Here is a 27841-nt window from a genome sequence, read left to right on the forward strand (position 1 = left end):
ACTCAATACAACAAGTATGTTTGGATGTACAACTTGAATAAATTGCTGCATGACACTTGAACTGAACAAGCCGTTTCCTCGTTTTTCTCCTGTTCTTCAGGGGTATATCTGTCAACAGCGGTGCTGTCGCTACGGTACCCGTTACACATTCAATTTTCAGCCTTGTAAGTTGTTGGACAGCTCCGAAATGCTGAGCAGCACTAGATCTGGCTGAATTAACCTGAAATTAGTTTCTCTGCTTATGTTCCAAATGATCAGAAAGCCAGAAGCCAAAAACGCTTTATCTCAGCGAAAGAAGTCAAAAATGGACTATCTGTGAATTTGCAGCTGTACATTCAATTTTCAGCCTTGTTGGTTGTTGGACAGCTCCGAAATGCTGAGCAGCACTAGATCTGGCTGAATTAATTTGAAATTAGTTTCTCTGCTTATGTTCCAAATGATCAGAAAGCCAGAAGCCAAAAACGCTTTATCTCAGCGAAAGAAGTCAAAAATGGACTATCTGTGAATTTGCAGCTGTACATTCAATTTTCAGCCTTGTTGGTTGTTGGACAGCTCCGAAATGCTGAGCTGCACTAGATCTGGCTGTAATAAGCTGAAATTAGTTGATCTGCTTAAGTTACAAATGATCAGTAAGCCAGAAGCCAAAAACGCTTTATCTCAGCGAAAGAAGTCAAAAATGGACTATCTGTGAATTTGCAGCTTTACATTCAATTTTCAGCCTTGTTAGTTGTTGGACAGCTCCGAAATGCTGAGCAGCACTAGATCTGGCTGTAATAAGCTGAAATTAGTTGATCTGCTTAAGTTACAAATGATCAGAAAGCCAGAAGCCAAAAACGCTTTATCTCAGCGAAAGAAGTCAAAAATGGACTATCTGTGAATTTGCAGCTTTACATTCAATTTTCAGCCTTGTTAGTTGTTGTACAGCTCCGAAATGCTGAGCAGCATTAGATCTAGCTGTAATAAGCTGAAATTAGTTGATCTGCTTAAGTTACAAATGATCAGAAAGCCAGAAGCCAAAAACGCTTTATCTCAGCGAAAGAAGTCAAAAATGGACTATCTGTGAATTTGCAGCTTTACATTCAATTTTCAGCCTTTTTAGTTGTTGGACAGCTCCGAAATGCTGAGCAGCACTAGATCTGGCTGTAATAACCTGAAATTAGTTGATCTGCTTAAGTTACAAATGATCAGAAAGCCAGAAGCCAAAAACGCTTTATCTCAGCGAAAGAAGTCAAAAATGGACTATCTGTAAATTTGCAGCTTTACATTCAATTTTCAGCCTTGTTAGTTGTTGGACAGCTCCGAAATGCTGAGCTGCACTAGATCTGGCTGTAATAAGCTGAAATTAGTTGATCTGCTTAAGTTACAAATGATCAGAAAGCCAGAAGCCAAAAACGCTTTATCTCAGCGAAAGAAGTCAAAAATGGACTATCTGTGAATTTGCAACAATACATTCAATTTTCAGCCTTGTAAGTTGTTGGACAGCTCCGAAATGCTGAGCAGCACTAGATCTGGCTGAATTAACCTGAAATTAGTTTCTCTGCTTATGTTCCAAATGATCAGAAAGCCAGAAGCCAAAAACGCTTTATCTCAGCGAAAGAATTCAAAAATGGACTATCTGTGAATTTGCAGCTTTCCATTCAATTTTCAGCCTTGTTGGTTGTTGGACAGGTTCGAAATGCTGAGCAGCACTAGATCTGGCTGAATTAACCTGAAATTAGTTCATCTGCTTATGTTCCAAATGATCAGCAAGCCAGAAACCAAAAATGCTTTATCTCAGCGAAAAAAGTCAAAAATGGACTATATGTGAATTTGCAGCACTACATTCAATTTTCAGCCTTGTAAGTTGTTGGACAGCTCCAAAATGCTGAGCAGCACTAGGTCTGGCTGAATTAAACTGAAATTAGTTTCTCTGCTTATGTTCCAAATGATCAGAAAGCCAGAAGCCAAAAACGCTTTATCTCAGCGAAAGAAGTCAAAAATGGACTATCTGTGAATTTGCAGCTGTACATTCAATTTTCAGCCTTGTAAGTTATTGGACAGCTCCGAAATGCTGAGCAGCACTAGATCTGGCTGAATTAACCTGAAATTAGTTTCTCTGCTTATGTTCCAAATGATCAGAAAGCCAGAAGCCAAAAACGCTTTATCTCAGCGAAATAATTCAAAAATGGACTATCTGTGAATTTGCAGCACTACATTCAATTTTCAGCCTTGTAAGTTGTTGGACAGCTCCAAAATGCTGAGCAGCACTAGGTCTGGCTGAATTAACCTGAAATTAGTTTCTCTGCTTATGTTCCAAATGATCAGAAAGCCAGAAGCCAAAAACGCTTTATCTCAGCGAAAGAATTCAAAAATGGACTATCTGTGAATTTGCAGCACTACATTCAATTTTCAGCCTTGTTGGTTGTTGGACAGCTCCAATATGCAGAGAATCATTAAATCTGGCTGTTTTAATCTGGATTCAGGTCTAATTCTTATGTTTCAATTGATCAGCTAGCAAGAAGTCAAAAACGCTTTATCTCAGCGAAAGAAGTCAAAAATGGACTATCTGTGAATTTGCAGCTGTACATTCAATTTTCAGCCTTGTAAGTTGTTGGACAGCTCCGAAATGCTGAGCAGCACTAGATCTGGCTGAATTAACCTTAAATTAGTTTCTCTGCTTATGTTCCAAAAGATCAGCAAGCCAGAAGCCAAAAACGCTTTATCTAAGCGAAAGAAGTCAAAAATGGACTATCTGTGAATTTGCAACAATACATTCAATTTTCAGCCTTGTAAGTTGTTGGACAGCTCCGAAATGCTGAGCAGCACTAGATCTGGCTGAATTAACCTGAAATTAGTTTCTCTGCTTATGTTCCAAATGATCAGAAAGCCAGAAGCCAAAAACGCTTTATCTCAGCGAAAGAATTCAAAAATGGACTATCTGTGAATTTGCAGCTTTCCATTCAATTTTCAGCCTTGTTGGTTGTTGGACAGGTTCGAAATGCTGAGCAGCACTAGATCTGGCTGAATTAACCTGAAATTAGTTCATCTGCTTATGTTCCAAATGATCAGCAAGTCAGAAACCAAAAATGCTTTATCTCAGCGAAAAAAGTCAAAAATGGACTATATGTGAATTTGCAGCACTACATTCAATTTTCAGCCTTGTAAGTTGTTGGACAGCTCCAAAATGCTGAGCAGCACTAGGTCTGGCTGAATTAACCTGAAATTAGTTTCTCTGCTTATGTTCCAAATGATCAGAAAGCCAGAAGCCAAAAACGCTTTATCTCAGCGAAAGAAGTCAAATATGGACTATCTGTGAATTTGCAGCTGTACATTCAATTTTCAGCCTTGTAAGTTGTTGGACAGCTCTGAAATGCTGAGCAGCACTAGATCTGGCTGAATTAACCTGAAATTAGTTTCTCTGCTTATGTTCCAAATGATCAGCAAGCCAGAAACCAAAAATGCTTTATCTCAGCGAAAAAAGTCAAAAATGGACTATATGTGAATTTGCAGCACTACATTCAATTTTCAGCCTTGTAAGTTGTTGGACAGCTCCAAAATGCTGAGCAGCACTAGGTCTGGCTGAATTAAACTGAAATTAGTTTCTCTGCTTATGTTCCAAATGATCAGAAAGCCAGAAGCCAAAAACGCTTTATCTCAGCGAAAGAAGTCAAAAATGGACTATCTGTGAATTTGCAGCTGTACATTCAATTTTCAGCCTTGTAAGTTATTGGACAGCTCCGAAATGCTGAGCAGCACTAGATCTGGCTGAATTAACCTGAAATTAGTTTCTCTGCTTATGTTCCAAATGATCAGAAAGCCAGAAGCCAAAAACGCTTTATCTCAGCGAAATAATTCAAAAATGGACTATCTGTGAATTTGCAGCACTACATTCAATTTTCAGCCTTGTAAGTTGTTGGACAGCTCCAAAATGCTGAGCAGCACTAGGTCTGGCTGAATTAACCTGAAATTAGTTTCTCTGCTTATGTTCCAAATGATCAGAAAGCCAGAAGCCAAAAACGCTTTATCTCAGCGAAAGAATTCAAAAATGGACTATCTGTGAATTTGCAGCACTACATTCAATTTTCAGCCTTGTTGGTTGTTGGACAGCTCCAATATGCAGAGAATCATTAAATCTGGCTGTTTTAATCTGGATTCAGGTCTAATTCTTATGTTTCAATTGATCAGCTAGCAAGAAGTCAAAAACGCTTTATCTCAGCGAAAGAAGTCAAAAATGGACTATCTGTGAATTTGCAGCTGTACATTCAATTTTCAGCCTTGTAAGTTGTTGGACAGCTCCGAAATGCTGAGCAGCACTAGATCTGGCTGAATTAACCTTAAATTAGTTTCTCTGCTTATGTTCCAAAAGATCAGCAAGCCAGAAGCCAAAAACGCTTTATCTAAGCGAAAGAAGTCAAAAATGGACTATCTGTGAATTTGCAACAATACATTCAATTTTCAGCCTTGTAAGTTGTTGGACAGCTCCGAAATGCTGAGCAGCACTAGATCTGGCTGAATTAACCTGAAATTAGTTTCTCTGCTTATGTTCCAAATGATCAGAAAGCCAGAAGCCAAAAACGCTTTATCTCAGCGAAAGAATTCAAAAATGGACTATATGTGAATTTGCAGCACTACATTCAATTTTCAGCCTTGTAAGTTGTTGGACAGCTCCAAAATGCTGAGCAGCACTAGGTCTGGCTGAATTAACCTGAAATTAGTTTCTCTGCTTATGTTCCAAATGATCAGAAAGCCAGAAGCCAAAAACGCTTTATCTCAGCGAAAGAAGTCAAATATGGACTATCTGTGAATTTGCAGCTGTACATTCAATTTTCAGCCTTGTAAGTTGTTGGACAGCTCTGAAATGCTGAGCAGCACTAGATCTGGCTGAATTAACCTGAAATTAGTTTCTCTGCTTATGTTCCAAATGATCAGAAAGCCAGAAGCCAAAAACGCTTTATCTCAGCGAAAGAAGTCAAAAATGGACTATCTGTGAATTTGCAACAATACATTCAATTTTCAGCCTTGTAAGTTGTTGGACAGCTCTGAAATGCTGAGCAGCACTAGATCTGGCTGAATTAACCTGAAATTAGTTTCTCTGCTTATGTTCCAAATGATCAGAAAGCCAGAAGCCAAAAACGCTTTATCTCAGCGAAAGAAGTCAAAAATGGACTATCTGTGAATTTGCAACAATACATTCAATTTTCAGCCTTTGTAAGTTGTTGGACAGCTCCGAAATGCTGAGCAGCACTAGATCTGGCTGAATTAACCTGAAATTAGTTTCTCTGCTTATGTTCCAAATGATCAGAAAGCCAGAAGCCAAAAACGCTTTATCTCAGCGAAAGAATTCAAAAATGGACTATCTGTGAATTTGCAGCTTTCCATTCAATTTTCAGCCTTGTTGGTTGTTGGACAGGTTCGAAATGCTGAGCAGCACTAGATCTGGCTGAATTAACCTGAAATTAGTTTCTCTGCTTATGTTCCAAATGATCAGAAAGCCAGAAGCCAAAAACGCTTTATCTCAGCGAAAGAAGTCAAAAATGGACTATCTGTGACTTTGCAGCTGTACATTCAATTTTCAGCCTTGATGGTTGTTGGACAGCTCCGAAATGCTGAGCAGCACTAGATCTGGCTGAATTAACCTGAAATTAGTTTCTCTGCTTATGTTCCAAATGATCAGAAAGCCAGAAGCCAAAAACGCTTTATCTCAGCGAAAGAATTCAAAAATGGACTATCTGTGAATTTGCAGCTTTCCATTCAATTTTCAGCCTTGTTGGTTGTTGGACAGGTTCGAAATGCTGAGCAGCACTAGATCTGGCTGAATTAACCTGAAATTAGTTCATCTGCTTATGTTCCAAATGATCAGCAAGCCAGAAACCAAAAATGCTTTATCTCAGCGAAAAAAGTCAAAAATGGACTATATGTGAATTTGCAGCACTACATTCAATTTTCAGCCTTGTAAGTTGTTGGACAGCTCCGAAATGCTGAGCAGCACTAGATCTGGCTGAATTAACCTGAAATTAGTTCATCTGCTTATGTTCCAAATGATCAGCAAGCCAGAAACCAAAAATGCTTTATCTCAGCGAAAGAAGTCAAAAATGGACTATCTGTGAATTTGCAGCTTTACATTCAATTTTCAGCCTTGTTAGTTGTTGGACAGCTCCAATATGCAGAGAATCATTAAATCTGGCTGTTTTAATCTGGATTCAGGTCTAATTCTTATGTTTCAATTGATCAGCTAGCAAGAAGTCAAAAACGCTTTATCTCAGCGAAAGAATTCAAAAATGGACTATCTGTGAATTTGCAGCTTTCCATTCAATTTTCAGCCTTGTTGGTTGTTGGACAGCTCCGAAATGCTGAGCAGCACTAGATCTGGCTGAATTAACCTGAAATTAGTTTCTCTGCTTATGTTCCAAATGATCAGAAAGCCAGAAGCCAAAAACGCTTTATCTCAGCGAAAGAATTCAAAAATGGACTATCTGTGAATTTGCAGCTTTCCATTCAATTTTCAGCCTTGTTGGTTGTTGGACAGGTCCGAAATGCTGAGCAGCACTAGATCTGGCTGAATTAACCTGAAATTAGTTCATCTGCTTATGTTCCAAATGATCAGCAAGCCAGAAACCAAAAATGCTTTATCTCAGCGAAAGAAGTCAAAAATGGACTATCTGTGAATTTGCAGCACTACATTCAATTTTCAGCCTTGTAAGTTGTTGGACAGCTCCAAAATGCTGAGCAGCACTAGATCTGGCTGAATTAACCTGAAATTAGTTTCTCTGCTTATGTTCCAAATGATCAGCAAGCCAGAAGCCAAAAACGCTTTATTTAAGCGAAACAAGTCAAAATTGGACTATCTGTGAATTTGCAGCTTTCCATTCAATTTTCAGCCTTGTTGGTTGTTGGACAGCTCCGAAATGCTGAGCAGCACTAGATTTGGCTGAATTAACCTGAAATTAGTTTCTCTGCTTATGTTCCAAATGATCAGCAAGCCAGACGCCAAAAACGCTTTATTTAAGCGAAAGAAGTCAAAAATGGACTATCTGTGAATTTGCAACACTACATTCAATTTTTAGCCTTGTAAGTTGTTGGACAGCTCCGAAATGCTGAGCAGCACTAGATCTGGCTGAATTAACCTGAAATTAGTTTCTCTGCTTATGTTCCAAATGATCAGCAAGCCAGAAGCCAAAAACGCTTTATTTAAGCGAAAGAAGTCAAAAATGGACTATCTGTGAATTTGCAGCTTTACATTCAATTTTCAGCCTTGTTAGTTGTTGGACAGCTCCAATATGCAGAGAATCATTAAATCTGGCTGTTTTAATCTGGATTCAGGTCTAATTCTTATGTTTCAATTGATCAGCTAGCAAGAAGTCAAAAACGCTTTATCCCAGCGAACGAATTGAAAAATGGACTATCTGTGAATTCGCAGCTGTACATTAAATTTTCAGCCTTATTATATTTTGGAGAGCTCCGAAATTCCAAAACTAAGCATATCTGGCTGTTTGAAACAGAAGAAATGTCTAAAGCTTCTGTATTATGAGAGCAGATGCAAAGAACGCTGTATCTCAGCGAAAGAAGTGAAACAAGGACAATCTGTGAATTCGCAGTTCTCTATTTAATTTTCAGCCTTATTACATGTTGGACAGGTCCGAAATGCTGAGAAGCAACAGATCTGGCTGTTTGAAGCTGGAACCATGTCTGAAACTTGTTGTAGGTGTGGCAGAGATGCTGGGATAGTAAACGTCCAACAATTTATCATTTGACAAATTGTTGGACGTTTACTATCGTTTACTGAAAGTGTCCTGTAAAATTGAAATTCCTATTGGCCAATAGGGATTTCAATTTTACAGAACACTTTCAGTTATAGGTTTGCAACCATATAATGCTATTTATGTTTGTTCTTGCAACAAAAATCAGATATCACTTCTAGTAATAGGATGAAAAGATAAAAAAAAACATGCAAAAACATTTTAATTTGTGATCCAAATTAGACATTTACAAGGATTCAGGATATAAGCTGTCATTGTAAGAGATCACAACCAAAGGAACATCACAAGAAAAAAATACAGTTTGTACAGGTTTCAGCTTACAGTAAGTAGCCAGTTTGAGATTATTAGAGAACACTAAGGCAAATCATCTTCAGAGGAAACTTTGCCATTTCTGAATGTAATCCACCGCAGCAAAACTTGAACTAATAACACCCTTTATTGGTGATCAACTGTAAAAGTTACACTGATTAAAACAAAACAAAAGATATATATACAAAAGATATAAACATGTTCAAAAGTATTTGAAGAGAGAAATATATAAAACACAGGATCTTTCTAAGGTTTACCACTGAGAATAAGTCTTCTTAGTGCTCTGGAATATCAAACTGGCAAAAAAGCTTTTTAATATATTTTTATTATTACATGTGGATTCAATTTATTAACAATATTTCTTGCTTTCATATTTTTCCTCACATAAATGGAAATTTCATTAAATGATGAAAATGTTGTAAGTGAACTTACTTCCAGGATGAAGAAGAACATACATTCTTAAATGAGAATGTATGTTCTTCTTCATCCTGGAAGTAAGTTCATCTTACACCATTTTGTAATTCTCCTTTAAAAGGACCAATGAACATTTGAGTCAAACCAATACCATTTCTCTGTTTGTCTTAGAGTTACAGGGAGATTTTGGATCGAAATATCCTGGACAACAAAACTCACCGGGGCAGCTGTTTCAAGAATTTGTTCCTGGTTTAGAGGTGGATTTGATTTCCATGAAATGATTTTCAAAAGTATTTGTAGAGAAAAATCTGAGTAGCAGAAAATCAGCTGGTTTATGTGGCCGTTGGAGTGCAGCTATATACGTACTCCAACTGAAATGTTGAGGAAAATATACTGCCTGTATCATACAGTAATGATGTCAGCAATTACAAGGATGCTTCTGAGTAGCCAGAAGGAAGTACTGATGTAGCATGACTTTAAGACGGCCAAGTTTTGTATGTAAATTTAATCTGGGTCTCTGTTTACTCTAACAGTTTATGGGATGGAGATTCTTCAAAGACAGAAGAATCATAAATTTGGTTGGCTATGACTGAGCTGCTGATGTTCAAACAAATACCTGTCACTTAAGTAGCCCATACAGAACTCCTTTAACATTTGCTCTTTAAATTTCACTTTTGAACCACATTTTTATTTTATTCAATTTATATTAGAATTCTAGATTTTTAAAATATGTGATTAAACACAGGCTAGCATACACACTGTTTTTCTTACTGTGTGACATTAAATCCCACTGTTTTAGGTCTGTTAGGATTACCAAAAATAATCTCTATGTGCTTAATAATGCAACAGTGAAAAAATGTATTATATAGTTTTGTTGTTTTTATTTCTTCAAAGGTAGAGGTCTACAAAAGCAGGAGACACACTGCACAGCTTTCAATCTTCAGATTTCGAAAAGACTTGAAGTTCACACTATATAACCGACTGGGTTCAGCAGATTTTTTTTTCCTTACTGAAAGACTGAGGATTACACACTTCACAGCTGTTCTTGCTGAGGGTTGACAGGATTTATCAACTCATCTGCAGACTCACTGGGCCATAATTTAACCCGAAAATGGACAGTCATAACTTTGCAGACACTCCCATCTGGTGGTCGAGAATAATAATGTTACATATGTTGGCTGTTAGTCAAATTGCCAAGAATTTTAAAATTGCATACATATAAATTAAAAGACTCAACATAAAAGTAAACAAATCCTCCATAGCCTGTGAACAGAAACCATTTCAGAGTTAAATGATAAACAGTCCTAGTAGGAGGTGGTGACTGAATTCTGATCCACTCCACTACAAAATTAAAGTGTTGCAATTTAAAACACTTTAAGGTTATTCCAAAAATAAAACAAAATGTGATTTTGATGATGTGTTGACTATATTATTTGTAATACTTTTGCACTGAGAGTTTGGAACATTTTTATTTTCATGCTGTTGGAGGGTTTTGGAATGACTTACTGATTTTTTTTTTACTTTTTACTAAATTTTACTAAATATGCTTTTATTTGTATCTTAACAGATGAGGTTTGGACTGGATACTGCAAATAAGTTATGAATTTAAGATATTAAAATTTGTTTCTTGGGAAATATATTTTTTTAAGATTTCAATTCTTTAAATTAAGCTGCACTTAAACCCCTTTATATAAATTACTGCCACTCTTAATTTAATATTTGTTTGCTCAATATCTGAATTGTTTGATCTATTTAAATATGGCTGTACAGCATTTAGTGTATTTTATTCTTAAATTTATATTCTTTATTTTTGTTGTTTGCCTTTTCTTTTTCATCACTATAAAAAAAAAAACACTCCGATTTGAAGTCGTGTTCCAATCTCTCTTTTTTAGTGTTGCTGATAGTGTTTGCTATCAGTAACACTCATCAGTGGTTGGTTCGGTGGTTAGTTCTCACCAACCAACTATGTCCATGTCTGAAAATTGAAAAATACTTGTTTGACTGCAGCTGAAGTTGAGTGGGATTGGTTACCTTCACACTATTGCAGACTCTAGTCTTCACCACATATCACATTAACAAGGTTTCAAACCAACCCATCCTGCCGACTGACTACGACCACTACAGGATTGATGCTGATTTTTTTGCAAACATAAACCTGGGGTAAAATAAGGTAAAACAACGTGTCTGTGAGCCTCAGATTATCATGTCTTTGGATAGTGTGGAAGTAAACCCAAGTGAAAAGGATGTGGGTTTTTTGGCTTTGGATATATTATTTGTTAATATTTGAGTTAAATGGAGGCAAACCCTGTTCAATTCAAACAATCCTTCTTTCCTTGACATCATGGAGAAATCACTAGAAAACCAGCCATAATATCAGAAAGATTTGCAGTTTCCAGATGCCTGGAGGAGACATGTTCATCTGTTCAAGCAAGAATAAAGACCATGGGAATGGTCAAATCATCGTCCTGATAAGGAAGGAGATGGGTTCTGTGCTCCAAAGATAAACGAGTAACAAACAGCCACTTATTAAGGAAAAAGCCACTATTCCAAAGACATCCTAAAAAGCCAGATTGCATTTTGCAAATGCACTCTGGGTCAAAGACCAACATTTCTTGAAAGGATGTCTCATTAGAAGAGTTCAGCCCTAATAAACATTATTAGACTGAGAAAGTCTGCAAGCCTGAGAACATTATCTCATTTGTGAAGTGCTGGGTTAGTTGGCATCATGTTATGTGGGTGTTTTACTGCAGGAGGGAGTGGTGCACTTTGTAGCATGAATGAAGGAAAAACATCAGAAGGGAGCTGAAGATTGGGACATTGTCCAATGGGGTCTTCCAAGTGAACAATGTCCCAAGGCATGTTGCCAAATAAATTGCAAGGTCCCCAACATCAATGCTTTAATGAGGTCATCATAAAAGCTTTGATGGTAAAATCCTATGGAAAATGCATAGGCACAGCAAGGTTTGAGTAAGCAGGGCAGTCTCCAAATCTGGCGCAGTTTGGAGTGTTGCCAAATCCTCCTTCTGTTTGGAGGAATGAGCAACACTTTGGAAAGGAAACATTTGACCCAAATCATAAAGTTTTAAGACGCTATTTTCCCAAATTCTAAGGAAATTTCTATGAACTTCTGAGTCCATAGAAAGGTAAAAATCCACTAATTGTTATGAGAACAGAAATAATTTTGGTAATCCTAACTGTCCTTCGTCTGTAAGGGCTTTATCTGCTTTAATGTTAGATAGTGAGACCAAAAAGTGTTTGTGTCTGTCTACATGGTGTATAGAAATATCTTGAATTTAAAATATGCCGATGTTTTTTATCGTTCCATTCACAGGTAAACACAAAAAAGATTATGCTTTTAAACAGTGCCAGTACTAAAAAAAAGGCAAAACAAAAACCAAACAGCAAATGAATATTATGTTGTCATGAATGACCCTGCATGCGCTTCTTTAGAGCTGTTAGGACACAGGGCTGCACAGTAAAGCCATGTTTTGCTGGTGGAATCATCCAAGACATCTCAAGTAGACTTTGTCCTTTAAATAATCTTTCCAGTGTGTCTTCATGGAAATGATTCACAGTCTCTGTATTTCTGTCTGTCTCTCTTCCTCTGTCTCTCTCTCTCTCTCACACACACACACACCCACACACACACATACACACACACAGACATAAATACAAACAATAAAGGGGGTTATTAATACACACACATTCATAATGGCATATGCCCCTGTAGTTGCTATTGCAAAACCCTAAGGAACTTTAAATCAACATAAGTTGAACACAATCAAAAGAATGCACAAAAAGGCACATTTTTACCCCAGTGTTGCTGTACTGTAAGACTCAAGTGTCAGCGAGCATCTGTAGTATGGCTGCCGGAGCTCAGTCTTCACACATTCAGAAGCACAACAGCTAATTCTCAGATCCAGCCCATTGATGCTCATCAGTGGAAGGCCTCGCTAGGCCAAGAGTCACCATCGTCCCCTGCTATTATCGATGGCCCTCAAGAGGCAGCAGATCCCGTAAACAAGCTGGTCCATTGAAATACAGAAGTGTTGAGCCAAAACCCAAATGTAATCCAATATTTTCTGTTTTAACCCACCCACCACCTAAACCTTGCAGCAAGGATAGTAGGGTTGGATCCATTAGTGGAGGGCCGATGACGCTAGTCATCTCCTCCACTGTACAGGTCGGCCAGCTTGCGGAAACGTGGCCCCCAGTCGCCAAGGTAATCGTAATCCTGGTCTCCACAGCTTGACGAAGAGTGCAGGGAGCTGAGGGAGCCGGCAGTGGAACTACTCCCCTCATAGTCAAACACCAGCAAAGAGTCGTAAGGGGGAGCTGTGGGGTCATGGTCTGCAGCCTTCAGGCCCTGAAAAGAAAGAATCCACAAAGAAGTAAGGAAAAAGTGCATCAAGGGTACTCAGTGTGCTGCTGTGGAAATGGCTTTAGAGTAAGCTACCCCCTTTGGCAGGCAGAAGGAGACAGAAAGAGACTTGGCAAAGCAATAGAAAATACGGTAAGTGGTTTTCATAACAGCCTGATTCACATTCTTACACTAGTTATACCTCCTTCACCCCCCAATATTGTGACCAAATAGTATTATTAAAAACTTGAAATATTGAATTTAATTCTAACAGTCGCTTGCTAAAGAGAGGAATGACTCGACAATGAGGTTTTGTCTTTAATTCACGAAGCTATTAAATTCCCCAGCCTGACACCTTGCCTGTTGTGTTGCTGCAGAAACACGTTGGTTGTGTAATGGTACTAGAACTCTGTAACCATAATACTGTTACAACCCGTAACAGTATTATGTACAGTTCAAAACTTACATGAAAATCTCACTGCATCCTAAGCATATAGTAATTATACAGCAACACAAGCCTCGCAGGTAGTGAGCTTTAAGGCCTCTACCATTATACCCATCGCCCAGAGTATAAAACCTTCACACACAAGGTGTGATGCAAAAATGATCATGTGTGTTCAAAATGGCCTCTTGTCACAGGTTAATCCTTTGAATATTAACCTCAGCTGTACATCTGACAGCTAAACCACTTGTATGAACAATTATCAAACTGTCAACTTTTATTAGATAAACCTAAACTCCATTGGGTCGGCATGAGATTTTCCATGTGCTGTTGAGCAAGCAACCATAATATTAGTGCATATAGCAAAGAATTAAAAGTATTCCAATAGTTATACAATCATTTTGCTGTCAAGACTATTATAGATCCAGTGTTCATGCTTTCATACCAAAGCAGAGCAATGGAATATCAATCTGAAAGCATAACACCCCTTTTGACAACCCTTGTAGGCTGACTGACACCCCCTGAAAGACGCACTTTAACAAACAACTTGGATTATAACACCCACCCCACCTACAACCCAGTACTTCAGCCACCACATATTGGCACATCAGTCCTACAGAAAATCATTCAAGCAAGAAAGGCTTTGGATTTGGAGGGCTGTATGTTAAAGTGTTGAGATAGACAGTAGAAGGAGCTGAGGGGGAAGAAGGGATTATGGAGGAGGACAGAAAAGAGAAAGATTTGGGTCAGGCTGGACAGATGCTGTCTCTGTGAGTAGATTCAGCCGATTACCCTGTTTGGCCTGAAGTTAAGCCACCAGCACACATACATAGTTGCTTCAGGGACAGCATCTTGTCTTTCAGTTTTGTCGAGAAAAAGTCGAGCTCAGCCCACTTCCCCATGCTGGAGATTTTAGTTTAATAATAACAATAAATAAAGTTATCTTTAAAACTGATTACACAGGTGACATCAAGACCCAACAGTAGAGTCAGACGGTAATAAAATTAATCTGGTTGTGTGTGTTGTTATTGTGTCCTGCTTTAATTCTACTTTTTTCTATTTAATCATAAAAAATCATAGTCAGGCAGAAAGACTGTAACAGGAAAAGAAGGTTTCCTGGAAAAAGAGGAAGTTTCCAGCCTGCAGTGGTTAAAAATAATTCAGACTGCTCCTTTTGGGCACTAAAGGTTTAAGGAATAAAATCTAGACATTTTGAGTAATTGGATAAAACCCAGAGTAAAATACTTAAATTAATAATGATAACTTATGATTAAACCAATAACTAATATTGGTTTAACCAGTGGTTGATGTTGGTTTGATTATAAGAATATTTACACTTACTCTTAAACTTATTGAAGTACTTACAGGTGAAACAAGTAACTTTAACTTTGGTATCAAATAATTAGAATAATGAATTATTCTTGGTTTCTTTTCAGAAATGTCTGTAATAACTCACATCATGATTATAATAAGAGTAACTAATAAGTAATGATTATTATAAAATTATTAATGAATGCTAAATCAGAGAAACTAAAAGGTTATAAATGTGATTTTGACATTGAACTTGAAATGGTGTAAAATGTGTAACTGTAATCAAAGGTCACTGATGTTGTGTTGGAGGTAGATGGTAGGTGAAAAGTCAGGGGGGAAGAAGAACTGATAGGAGAGCGGAGGTGACCAAGACCTTATTGCTAAACTTTAACTTTCCTAAGAAAAGGTTAGACACAAGAGAACTGTTGAGCAACTTGGGTCGTTAGAACAGACATCATGTCATGTCTCCAAGACGGTGATGGATATGAGATCATCGGTCCAAGCAGTCAGCCAATGAGACAGGCACAGCAACAAAGCTAGCCAATGCAAATGCACTAAAAGGGTGGATAAACCCTTTATAAGGTGAGTGCAAAAGAGGAGTCTTTGGTTGGATCCTTCAGGCAGCTTCGAGCCAAGATCGAGATGGACAAAGAACTCTGAAGCTGAAGAAGAGCCGGAGCCACAGAGCCAAAGACTGTTCTGCATATGGGGACCAACCCGTTAGCCCCGCAACATGTGGCTTCAAATTGCATTTCTCTCATCAGCTGGGTTCGAGACCCCAAAGAAAAAGACCAAGGCAAAGATGAAGATAAAGACAAAGGCAAAGAACAAAGGCAAAGAGGAAGAACTGGTGTGTTCCTTCCATGAGACCAGCTCGTCTACATCTCGAAGGACCAGAAAGATCGTGAGACGAAGAGAAAGGAGCTACAGAGCTGCAAGACAAGAAGGAGAGGACCGCTACGCGCATGAGGAAGTCACCCTGAGGCCCGAGATCTGCCGCTCTGACTCAGTACTTTTCCTGTACTGGGAGCCTCCTGCTGCTTCAACACCTTTTTCATCATCAGGCCAGTTCTGGGGTTCAAAATGCCAAACTCCATCCGTCTCTCTCAAAGTTTACCTTTTTTAGTTCACAGTGTCAGCATTAGGGAAAGATAGACTAGATTATTGATTTTACTTATTTGATTATTTCTGTTACTGATTTAAGCTGTACTGACCCTTGCAAAATTGCCTTACTAATAAAATACTTAGCATTAAGAAAATCTAAAAGATGTTGTGGACATTCAGTTAATGAGTCACCTTAAAGTTCTTTGATGGTTGTAGAATAGCTATGAAGTTTGATTCTGGGAGGAGAAAGTGGAAAATGTTTTATAGGTTGCTTTTGGCCCAAAACTAAAGCAACACCCTTGGGACTCGCCCGAGTCACTAAAACCAACCTGGTTCAGTAACAAGTGCAAGTTGTAATAAGAGAAAGAGCGACCGTTAACAGGTGTGCTCTGTGAAACTAGCTGATTCCGGGCTGCTCTATCTGGCTAGTTCACAGGGTGAAAAAGGGTGGGACATCTGGATGGAGGTCGTTAGAAACCAGGCTAGTCTTTCTCGCGGCCAGCTTAAACAGAATGTCCTCTATATTCTCATCTGTAGTAATACTCCGGATTTAGAGGCTTCTCGGACCCGTTAGACGGAGAGCTGGGAGCAACATCTCCCTCCTCTCAGAAGAGGAAGTAGAGAGAGAGAAGGGGGGGGGGGGGGTGTTGCGCAACAACGAACAGTTTGTATGAGGACATAAAAAATGAGCTGGACCTTACCAGGTCTTCCAACATCAGACGAGCCCCTTGCTGCCCCCAAACTAGCCTAAATCATCAACATTCTTTCTCTGTGCTTGACTGTAGTTAAGGGGAGTTGGCACTGAAAGCTATGCATTATGGCCAGACACCTGTCTGTGATTTCAGATGCTAGGGCAGATGAAACTTTAAATGTGATACCGAGTTCACACAGTAAGATTTTTATGTCGACTTTTGTCCCGGTTTTCCCTTTACAACAATCTTAAGGAACCCCTATTATCAGGGCATTCCTGTTGTGTGCAGTGTGTTAAGAGTGACCTGGCTCACTCAGAAGGAAGTCGGGAATGCTCCAATCCAAAATCAGGGATATTCACCATGTTTTATTGTCTTGGTCCAATATTGCAACATGTGAGAGGACAAATGAGAATGTAGCCTGTTAATGTGACATGAAGCTAGGGGTGGGCGATATTGCTGAAAAACATATCACAACTTAAGGCTTTCATATCAGTCAATATTGATAATTACGGGTTCATTTGTTTTTTGTTTTACATATCTGAAATACTGTCAAACTGATGCCGTAACCTTTCTATTTTATCCACAATTTCCTCTCCAGTTGATCTCATTTTCTCTTTTCTCTCCACTCTGCTATTTTTTATTTATTATGAGGCACCATAATGAAACCTCAAACTGCTCCTGCACAAGTTACTCAACAGGTTGTTGCTAAGTACTTAGCTACCTGTGAGAGTTTGAGGAGCTAAAGCTTTTCCTCTGCTTACATCTCCCAGAATGCTGGGTGATTCTGGATTGAAGTTCAATATACGAACGACCATGTTTCTATTGTAATACATAAAGACAAAGGTCTCGGGAAATTTCTAAATGTTGGCAAGTGAAACTGGTTTCAGTGTGGCCTCTTTGGTTTTGAAAATTGGTTTATAATTATTATATTATTATTATTTTTAAAAAGTTTCTGTTTGGCCCTAGTGGTGCCAAACAGAGTAGGGGGGTTGAATAAGAAGAAAACATTACTGATATAAATTTGTTATAAAAGTATTATTGATTGCACTTTAAAAATTAGGTAACTTTATGTTATTAAAGGTAAAGTTTAAACAGTAATGATTTCCTGGTTAATGTCAAGTTGTCATAACAAAGACATTTTGAATAATGTCAACTTTGTATTAAAAGTGTCATAATTTACCGAATGACGCTTTATGACAACAGTCATAAATATTCATGAAGACTTATTCATGTTCATGACAGGTGTTATGTCATATTTATGAAAGTGTCATGACACTCTTATTCAAGCACCTTTAAATAAAGTGTTACCGTAGTTTGTTGAGAGTCTTGAACCTGTGACGTGGTGTGCTCTACCCCTGTGTCACCACAGCACCCCAACATTGCTTATTTTACAGCTCTCAAGTTTCATCCAACTGTTGTGAATTTTGAGCAAATTTTTGCTAGCACTTTATTTGAAGGGGTGTGCATAAGACTGATATGACACTGTCATAAACATGACATAACACCTGTCATGGACATGAAGAAGTCTTTATGAATGTTTATGACAGTTGTCATGAAGTGTCATTCGGTAAATAATGACACTTTCAATGCAAAGTTGCTCTAAAAGTTGCATTGAAAGTCCATTAAAAATGCCAACTTTGCATTAAATTATCATAATTTACAAAATCATACAAAGCTGGCACTTTTAATGGACATTTAATGCAACTTTTAGAGCAACTTTGCATGACCACTGTCATAAACATTCATAAAGACTTCTTTATGTTCATGTCAGATGTTATGTCATGTTTATGACAGTGACATGTCAGTCTTATGCACACCCCTTCAAATAAAGTGTTACCAAATTTTTAAAGGGGCAGTATTATGTAAAATCAAAGTTTTTGAGCTTTGCATCATGCTGTGCATTCCCTCATTAAAGCCATACCTGGAGTGTTGTCTTGATTCTTTCATACATGTCTAAGAAATCCTTTAATCTCCCATGGTAACCATTCAGTTGTTCAAAATGCCTGGGTGGACCTAGTGCTGCCTTCAATGAGCAGCTCCTCCTCGGAGCTGCAGTTCCCAAGCTTCTGCCTCACAGAGCAGCCCTCCACTGAAATTCCCCACTCAGCTCCTTCAAACTAGCCAGCAGCAATTAGCAAACATGTGGTGGAACTCAGCATCCGATCTCATTATAGGAGCTACTTCTCAGTGCAACGCTGATAAAAACGTTGTTAAAGTAGAATAGCCATGTTGTGATGACTTCCAGACGGCTGAGTTTCAAGGTGTTAAATTATGAAGTTAAATTAATTTTAAGTTGTATTTGATATATAGTGATCTTATGACAACTGAGGGTAACATAGGAACTTTATTGTACTATAAAATGACACTATGTGCCTGGAAAATACAAAATACTGCCCCTTTAAAATGACACAAATCAATCTCTTGGTTTGGAGTGCAGAGCGTGACCTAATCAGTTGTTGATGCTACACCTGACTGTAATAAATAAGACGAAGAGGTTGCAAATTAGTACGGACCATGGATCTCATGCTGGAGGTTTAGACTATGTCAGAACTTACATGCCAAAAGTTTCTCAATCTCTCCTTGGGAGAGGAGAGATTGAAAAAGATTGTGTTTTTTTTTTTTTTTTTTTTTTTGGTATTTTTCAGAAAAGCCATAAACCACCTTTAGTGAGTGTAAAAAACATTTTTGCAAAACTGAGGAAGTTATTTCAAATGCTGCAGTTTAATATTTTAAAATGCATATAAAAAAACATTGATGGAAACACTACTTAAGACAGTTTACCTCAACATGTGAATCATTACAAACTCTGAACCAAGCGGTGTACCTCATGGATGAAATCTCCTATATCTCCTGGTTGAGGGGCAGCAGAGCGGAGGGGGTACTGGTGGTCATGGTGGAGGGGCCTCTCGTCCAGACGTCTGATCCCCACTTTTACACACTCTGGCTCCAGGGCATCAGGTTGTTGCAGTTGGCTCAGGTCATAGTCCTAAATGCCCAATAAGAGTCAAAAATCCACAGGCTTACACAACACACTTTCCTATGCATCAACTGACTGCAAATTAGCCCTGTTTTAACATGTTTTCGGGAAAAAGCATTTTTAAGGTCCTAACATTTACTTTAATTATCTTTAATCCTAGTTTAGGGGGATATTCTAAAAACTAAACAGCAACACCAACATCTCAATTTAAGTACATAATCTGCTTACACTGAGAGCTTCATAGTCACAATCATTTTGTTGCGGTGTGGTATTAAATTATAACCCATATGCTGTCTCAGTTTTTTCCTGCTCCACCTCCCTCCTCATCATATTTGAGGATGTTGTACGTTCATCACCCCATTATCTGACAGGTCTGCAGTAGTATGGCTCTTTGTATGCCTTTTAAGCTAGCTGGGCTAACCAACAGTCACTGGCTGTCTCTGTCTGCACATTAGTGCCAAATAAGATGGGTTACTAAATATTTCAAATTGTTAAAATGCAGAGGTGGCCCAAGGCATGAAAGTACATCAACTTAGGCAGTAACAGATTAGAGGTTCTGAAAGTTTTCTTCACAAAGCAAAAGAAGACCAACGCAAAGTTATCTGAAATGAGGCTAGGCACCTAAGTGGCCTGCTATGGTTTTATGTCTTTCACTCAGGTTTGAACAGTAATACATAATCTTTTAAAACAGAAAAATGTAGCCTTTTACTCAAGGTGGGAAAACAAGAACAGAGTTCTTCTAGCAAGGACATGGCATGTTACAAGAACTCAAATGCAGAATTCTAGGCAAGTCATCTTAGGTCTCTCCCTAAGACCAACAACAAACTATATGATAGTTGTTGGACACCACACAAGAAAAATGTTTTGCCCAGGATATGTGTCAAGAAGAAGCTGCAAGGAGTGGCGGTTCCTGATATGAGTGACATGCGCAACCGCCCAGGACGGCATCTTGTGAAGGGGCAGCATACACTTGCATTCTTTTATTTATTTTTCAAGATAAAAGAATGCAAGTCTATTAAAGTGAATAAAAGCGGAGAAAATGGGTTGTTTTCTTTGCCAGGTTACACGCGACTATAAATGCTGAGTAGTCACACTTTTAGAGGTTTGCAGTGAGACTGACGTCACATATGTCTGTGAAAAACTTAAAAATGTGTGCTGCGTGCCTTAGATCTCACACATGCTCACTTGATTTCTGGCACGTGCGTTTGCAACTTGATAGAGTTAACGTAAATGAACCACACCACCAGTCACATACAAGTTCTTTCTTTGTTATTCCTTGCAAATATTGCATTTGCTTGGTTAAAACATGTTTCTCAGTAGAAGAGATTTATGGCTGAATCTATTACTATTATTGAGGGATGGCATATTTTACATTGGAGTACCCTTTCCACTCTGTCCTCATCCTGAAGGAGCTGTTTGTGGATGAAGTACGATGTCAGTGCATACCAATTTGTTGTGTGTGCGAGGGTTAGTGCTTCCACAGCAGGAACGTAAAGCGGCTTATGTGAGAAGTTGTTTGGAAAGACAGACGAAATTGTTCTTCAACAGAGAGCAATTAATCCTATTTCAAGATCCCCCTTTGTATTGCTCTTAATCTTTGCTTTGGAGGAAAGACTGCAAACTGTAGAGAGGCATGGTGTTTGTGTGTCAGCTGTAGAGCTTTCTGTTGTGTCTCTTTGTTTGAAAGAGAATATTTGATTTTAGGGAAAGATAAAGTGGCATTTTAACCAGGATTATTAAGTAAAGTAATTTATTTTTGTGGACAATGCGTTTGTATGTGAGAGAGACATGCTTGTGTTTACCTGATCCTCTTCTCCACCTCCCTCCTCATCATATTTGAGGATGTTGTCTCGGACATCGTCCTCTGGGTCGATCAGAAGTTGCTTGGCCTGACGCTCTTTATCCCTCCTCTTCATCCACATCACAAAGAGGAGTACCAGCACTGCAAGGCAAGAAGGATGAGGAAATTATTAAATGTAAGAAACAAATCAATCTTCAGTGAACATCTTTGGCCGTACGGCAGGGTGCTGCTGTGCAATCTAAAAATATTAAACGTCCTCAGAAACCTAGTAGAGAGAAAGAGAACAACAGATAGAAGGAGACTATTTTCACTTTAAGAATCTAATCCATAATAAATCAGCTTGAAGTCTTAATGTTCTGCTAAAATTACTTTGGAATCAGTGTTTTATAAAACAAAAAAGCTCTGTATATTTGCCCTAGTATTTACATGTATTTTTATATAAGCATTTAACATTTGGTAAAATAAAAAATGTAAAAATCTAACAGACTGCAGCAACTGTTCCTGAGCACTAACTTGTTTCAATTTATATCTGGCCTGAACAACAACTGGAAATCAAGGAAGATCCGAATTAGTTGTGAATAACAATTCAAATCCAAATTATTGGCTTAAATAAACATTTTCAAATGTGATTATTTTTGTAGGAATGGTTTACATAATGTACAGAATGAATAATATATATGGATCAGTATGGTTGTTTAATTTTCAAGTCTAAGTGGAATCCAGTTATTTTGTTCAACAATTTAATTCAATTCAATTTAATTTATTTAGTGGCAATTCACAATCCATGTAATCAATCTGTTCTAATCATGTTCCATATGATTATCAAACAATATAGTCAAGTTTAGTGTTCTCCTCCAATCTGTTACAAAATGTTTCCTGTTCAAGGAAACTCAACAGATTGGATTGAAGTGAAGAATTGCATTCTCCTGGATGAACATGCATGCATTGTGTTGTTGACAGTTTTGATATAGTTTTCTTCTTTAGGACAACAAATTTCAAAATATATGAAACTCTCAAGAAATAATGTAGCATCCCATGACACCACCCATGCATCCTCCTCTCACAAAATTGAACTAGGAGGCACTGACTCCATAAGTATGGTGTTACTGTTTCATCCAGCCAAACTTCTGCTGGAAACATAACATCAAGTCTATGTTCAATAATGAAGTCATGATTAAAAATGACAAAGATGTAATGTTTAATAAATCCAATTTAAATGATTTAGTCTGCAATCATTTACATCAAGAGTGTCCAGGATGTAGACAAAGAAATGCACAAACTTGGTTTCCAGCTCAAGATTGGAGTTTTAAAACTTTTATAAAAGAAAACTATGGTACTTTACAAAGAATTTTTCACTGCCTTTCAAAAAAGACAAATACAATTACAAATCTTTTGAAAGTAAAGCAGAAGTAAGTAAAGAAAGTAAGAAAGTAAAACACTCTTTTTATTACCTTTTATCAACCTTTTTTTATAGTCAGTTCATAGTATTTCAAACATCCAGTGATTTTTACTCAAGAACAAACTTTGGTGGACCCATTTGGTAGACTAAAGTAAGATTAAGTAATAAGTTTTTCGGAAGAATGAGTGGCCCGTTCTTTTATTTAAGAAGGAGAGGGCTCCTTCTTGCTGAGAATAGAATACACACACGGAAAAATCCCGACAAAGATAGAAGATGACAATCAGCATTTAGAACTGTGCAGATTTATATCTCAGAAGTACAATGATTTGCAGCTATATTTTCAACAGAAATCCATCCATCCATCCATTTTCTGTACACCCTTGTCCCTTAGGGGTCGGGAGGGTTGCTGGTGCCTATCTCCAGCCAATGTTCCAGGCGAGAGGCGGGGTCACCCTGGACAGGTCGCCAGTCTGTCGCAGGGCATTTACAGAAATCGGACTTCCTTATTTTATTAGAGTATTATGCTGTGCTTATCCGAATTACAATGATTGGCAGTTATGGCAGTCAAGGTGAAAGGGAAATGTTTTGCAAAGAAAATAAAAATATAGTAGAAAAAATATTTACATTTTATGGCCCACAATTACTTTCATCTTGAAGGTTTTGGGCCACGTGGCATTAAGTTTGGTTTATATCTGGTTTACATCGTCTACGTGGTCTATTTTCATTGATTAGATTTGGTTCCATTTATGACAGGCTTACACAGCCCGTCATAAATGATGGAATCCTACTTTTACAGGATGCTCAGACCATGAAATTATTTTATGAAAAAAAAATCAACTAAGTTAGCATATGAATGCCCAATCTGAATAGAACACCTTTCTAAAAATGAAGTGACATTAGTTCAGTAAATCGGTTTTGCATCATATCAGTGAAAGTAAAACAACTGTTATAGAAGTGATTTAATAATCTTGACCAGTTAGTCAAGGTCGCCAGTCCTTGACTAACTGGTCAAAGTCAATGTTAGTCCTTGACTAACATTGACTTTCAATGTGCTTGAAAGAGAAACTCACCTAATAGTATGATGATACAGATGAGGATGGAAATAATAGCTCCAGTGCCCAATCCAGCGGCAATCATTTTCTCCATGTCCACACAGTCTCCATGGCGATCACAGGGACAGACCTTAACCCTCAGGAAGGATGTGTTAGACATGGGCAGGTTGCCAGAGTCTGTGATCACAATGGGGAGCTCATAGATGCCACTGGCAAGAGAACCGATCCGCAGGTGAAGCTGGGCAGACTCGCCTAGAATATGAGATTATAGGAGATAAGGAGGAAAAATAAACGAAACAGAATGACTTTTCCACTGAGATGCCCACCAGTGCCTGTAGTGATGACAGCTATTCAGCAAACGGGATTATTTGCTTTACAGAAGTGGGAGCACTGTGGCTACTCCATCTGAGACCTCGTGTCCGCATGAAAGCTCTGCTTCAAAATGCTTCAGAAAAGTAAAAACAGTTCCTTAACTGCAACATTTCTTCTCTAATATTTCTGAGTTGCTCTGAATTGCTGGAATACAGATGACATAGTAGCGACGTTACGTAATGCAGATGAGAGTCAGGAAGTAAATGCAGCTCATTGACTTCTGTTGATCCAGCTTCAAAATGCCTAAAGTCTGAGACGTGTTCGGTTGTTCCAACTGTTCTAATAGAGAGAAAGATAAATATTATTTTCATGTTCCGTCATCTGGGTTGCATGTCTGCAACCCAGCACGTGACCCCTGTCTGCAACCTAGACACTAGTTGCTGCAATTGCTGGGTAGCAGCACCATTTGAGGATATAATTTAGACAGTGCGATCCTTACCTGTTAGAAAGTGGTGCTTAAAACTCTGGTATTGTTAGTTTCCACACCTGTGAATTTAGCTGTAGCTTGTTGGTCCACTTTTCTCGTCTTTTTTTGGTAAGTTTTTTAAAATTAACTCCCTTGTGACCAATTACCATCGGAACATGAAAATAATGTTTATTTTTCTTAAGACAAACATCTTGGATATTTAACTCAAACCAGAATTTGAGTTAAATATCCAAAAGAAAACTGTTCTCTCTACTAGAATGGTTGGAATAACCGTACACAACACAGACTTTAGGCATTTTGAAGCTGGATGGACCAAAGTAAATGGGCTGCATTTACTTCCTGACCCCCATCTGCACTGTGTGATATCGGTACTACGTCATATGCAACCCAGCAATAGTTGGTTGTTTACTTTGCAATTTCATCATTATTACATCAGGACAGTCCAACTGCCCTTCCTAAAACATTTCTTAGCATAATTCAGGTAAACTCTGCAATTTTTTTTATCTCAGCCATCTCAGTCTGACATACATAACAAAAAAGCTGATAATTTAATGTCTTATAAACCTATTTTAGATAGAACCTATCTTACTTTTCATACAGGGATCAGAAATGTAAATAGAAATAAATATCCTCCATCTATCCATTCATTGTCTTACACCCTGCCTATCTCCAGTGATAAACGGGCGAGAGGTGGGGTAGACCCTTGACAGGTTAAATAAATATCAATATAATATAAATAATTACCTTTATAGTTAGGTAGTATTCCCTTTACACTCTGTGATGTAATATTTGTAATATTGGGGGCAACCATCCAAAAACATCTCACAAAAATTTGCTGGAATTGTGACCTATTCCTACTGACATACCTAATGTAACTGAGTCATGTTACACCGCAAACTGTAATCTGTTGTTTGCTGTTAGCTTTGAAGTAATCAGATAAAATAATCAACATTTCCACTTTTGCTGCTAATTTGTTGATTACATTACACATATGAGCTCAAAAACAAAGATATTTCAGGGTTTCCCCCAGAAAACTTTCTAAGCCCGGAGGTGGGGACACGGAGGCGGTTCACTGTGTTTTTGTATCAAAAGATGCTAAAGTAGACAGGAAAAGTAAAAATATTACTGGATTATATGTTACAGCGTCAGTGAAATGCTATTTAAAACCCACAACGAGTCTTAAAAACAATAAATCATAAAAACACAATTAAAATGAAAATCAATTATTTGCATTTCTGTTTAATCCAAATTAAGTCAGCAGCTCCATATGGTTCCCCAGGGCATCAGGGGCTCCATAAATGCTAATATTTTATCACAGACCACAGATACATAAATGTAACATTTGTTTATTGAGATGATCAATGCTGCTAAATTTGATTTAAAATAAATTTAAAAGATTTTAAATTGTTTAACATTTATATGTAAGATTTTCAGGATCTGGTAAGTTTACTTTGTAAAAGTTCAAAGAACAATATTAATTTGTTTTGTTACCATAGCAACAATCTGATGCTATGAGTTTAATCTTTGAGTTTGAGCTCTATTTGTTCACAAATACAAATTAGTAAACTGCGATTATAACTTATTGCTTTTTAGGTTGGCCATTTAAATTACTCCCCCTCTCCCAGATTTCGCTCAAACTATGAAGCTGGTGCTGATGTTTTTAGCAACAAAAGGGCCCCCCCCCAAGTCAAATTCTGCTCAAGGCTTCATACAGCCTTTCACTGGCCCTGCATGATGAGTTAAATCCGCTGCACTTGTAATGGTGTCATGTGCCCGGTGTTTTGTTTTGAGACCATCCATGTCATGTCCCTCATCTCCCTGATTCCCTGCAGCTGTATCGCTCCCTGATTGCGTCCCTTCTTAAGCCTCCCTCAGTAACCTACCCACTGCCAGATTATCAAACGCTCTCAGCAAGTAGTTTCTAGCTCTCTATTCACGCCCTCTGTGTTACTGCCTCGCTCTTGTTCTCTGGATTTGCTCCTTTTGCCTTGCCCTTGTCGGACTGCTGTTTGCCTACCCGGATCTCGACCTAGCCTGTTCTTCTACGCCGCTCACGCCTACTCCCTCGGACTCTGCTCTCTACCCCTTTGTGTATGACCTCGGCCCGGCTGACCAAGAACTCGGATCTTACTCTGATGCTACGTTGTGAGTACGCTGCCCTGCATCAGCGCTTCTCCCCCGGCCCCCATACCCAATCTCCTAGCCTGTACAGCTGTCTAACCAGTGTGCCGCTCTTAGCTTACGCTAATAAAGATCCTAAGTTTTCTGCTCACTCCTGTCTCGTGGCTGATTTCGGGTCCTCCTAGTGCTCTTACAGTATAATCTGGCCACTATGGACCCGACGCCCGCGCAGGAGTGGCGCGGTTCTGTAGAGAGAGCCATTACCAAGCTAGAGGCTAATATGCAGGAAATGATGACTATGCTCTCCAAGTTGTCTAGCCCCACAGCGCCTCCCAGTGCTCCGGCTCCCGCACGACAGCTACAGAGACTAACTCTTCCCCAGGAGCCCCGTCTGTCCCCTCCTGAGGTCTTTTGTGGGGAGCCCAGCCTATGTCGCCCATTTGTTACCCAGTGTGAGATTCAGTTTGAGCTTCAGCCCAGCTCCTTCCCCTCTGAGCGAGCTAAAGTCGCTTACATGATTTCGCTATTATCTGGAAAGGCTAAGATCTGGGATACTGCTGAGTGGCAGAAGGACACATTCCTCTGCTACAGTTTCGATGATTTCTCCAGGGAACTTGTACGTGTTTTTGATCCCTGCCCCCCAGAGAGAGAGGCAGCTAGATGGCTGTGGAGAATCAAACAGGGCAAAAGATGCATTAATGAGTTGACTTCCACACCCTTTCTGCTGATAGTGATTGGAATGATGAAGCCTTGTGTGACGCCTTTTACCAGGGTTTGAGTGAAGGCATTAAGGACGAACTCTCTACCCGTGCCCCCCCTAAAGATCTGGCTGATCTGGAATCCTTGGCGTCCCGGATTGACCAGCGGATGCATGAAAGAAGGCTTGAGAAGGCTTCTGACCGACCCTATCCACCGTTGGGGGCCCCCTCTAGGCTCGTGATGAGGTCTCAATTTCCCAAACCTTCTTCCTCTCCCCCCCAGGACCAACCTGAGCCTATGCAGATTGGTCGCTCCAGGCTGACACCTGAGGAGAGAGATCGTAGGCTCAAGAAAGGCCTATGTTTCTACTGTGGCAGTGAGGATCATCAACTCCGCCAGTGTCCCTCCAAGACACTGGTCTGTAGTGCTCTACTAAGTCAGTGCACTACAACTGCATCTTCATTAATTACCATTAAAGCTGAAATTTCTATGCAGGGTCGCTCCCACTCCTTAGCAGCTTTTGTTGATTCTGGAGCTGACACTGATTTTATGGATGCTGAGCTAGCTCGTACTCTCCATTTGAATTTAAAACAAAGTACTCGCAAGTCTGAGGTCCAGGTCAAGC

The 27841-nt window shown here is 38.8% G+C and overlaps 1 protein-coding gene across 1 annotated transcript in view; it reads right to left on the reverse strand.

Moving 5' to 3' along the window:
• Positions 1 to 7563: 7563 nt before the first annotated feature.
• LOC106904846 (cadherin-2-like) overlaps positions 7564 to 27841 on the reverse strand; it is a 91161-nt gene continuing 70883 nt past the window's right edge. Inside the window, exons 11-14 of the mRNA XM_088005276.1 lie at positions 23616 to 23849; positions 21148 to 21287; positions 19193 to 19354; positions 7564 to 12825 (exon numbers count right to left, since the gene is read on the reverse strand). Coding sequence (XP_087861402.1) covers positions 12619 to 12825; positions 19193 to 19354; positions 21148 to 21287; positions 23616 to 23849 — 743 coding nt within the window. The 3' untranslated portion in view covers positions 7564 to 12618. The remainder of the gene's footprint in view (positions 12826 to 19192; positions 19355 to 21147; positions 21288 to 23615; positions 23850 to 27841) is intronic.

This window comes from Poecilia mexicana, unplaced genomic scaffold (assembly GCF_051168715.1).
Source record: "Poecilia mexicana isolate PSO_F unplaced genomic scaffold, ASM5116871v1 scaffold_4, whole genome shotgun sequence".
NCBI classification, from domain to species: domain Eukaryota; kingdom Metazoa; phylum Chordata; class Actinopteri; order Cyprinodontiformes; family Poeciliidae; genus Poecilia; species Poecilia mexicana.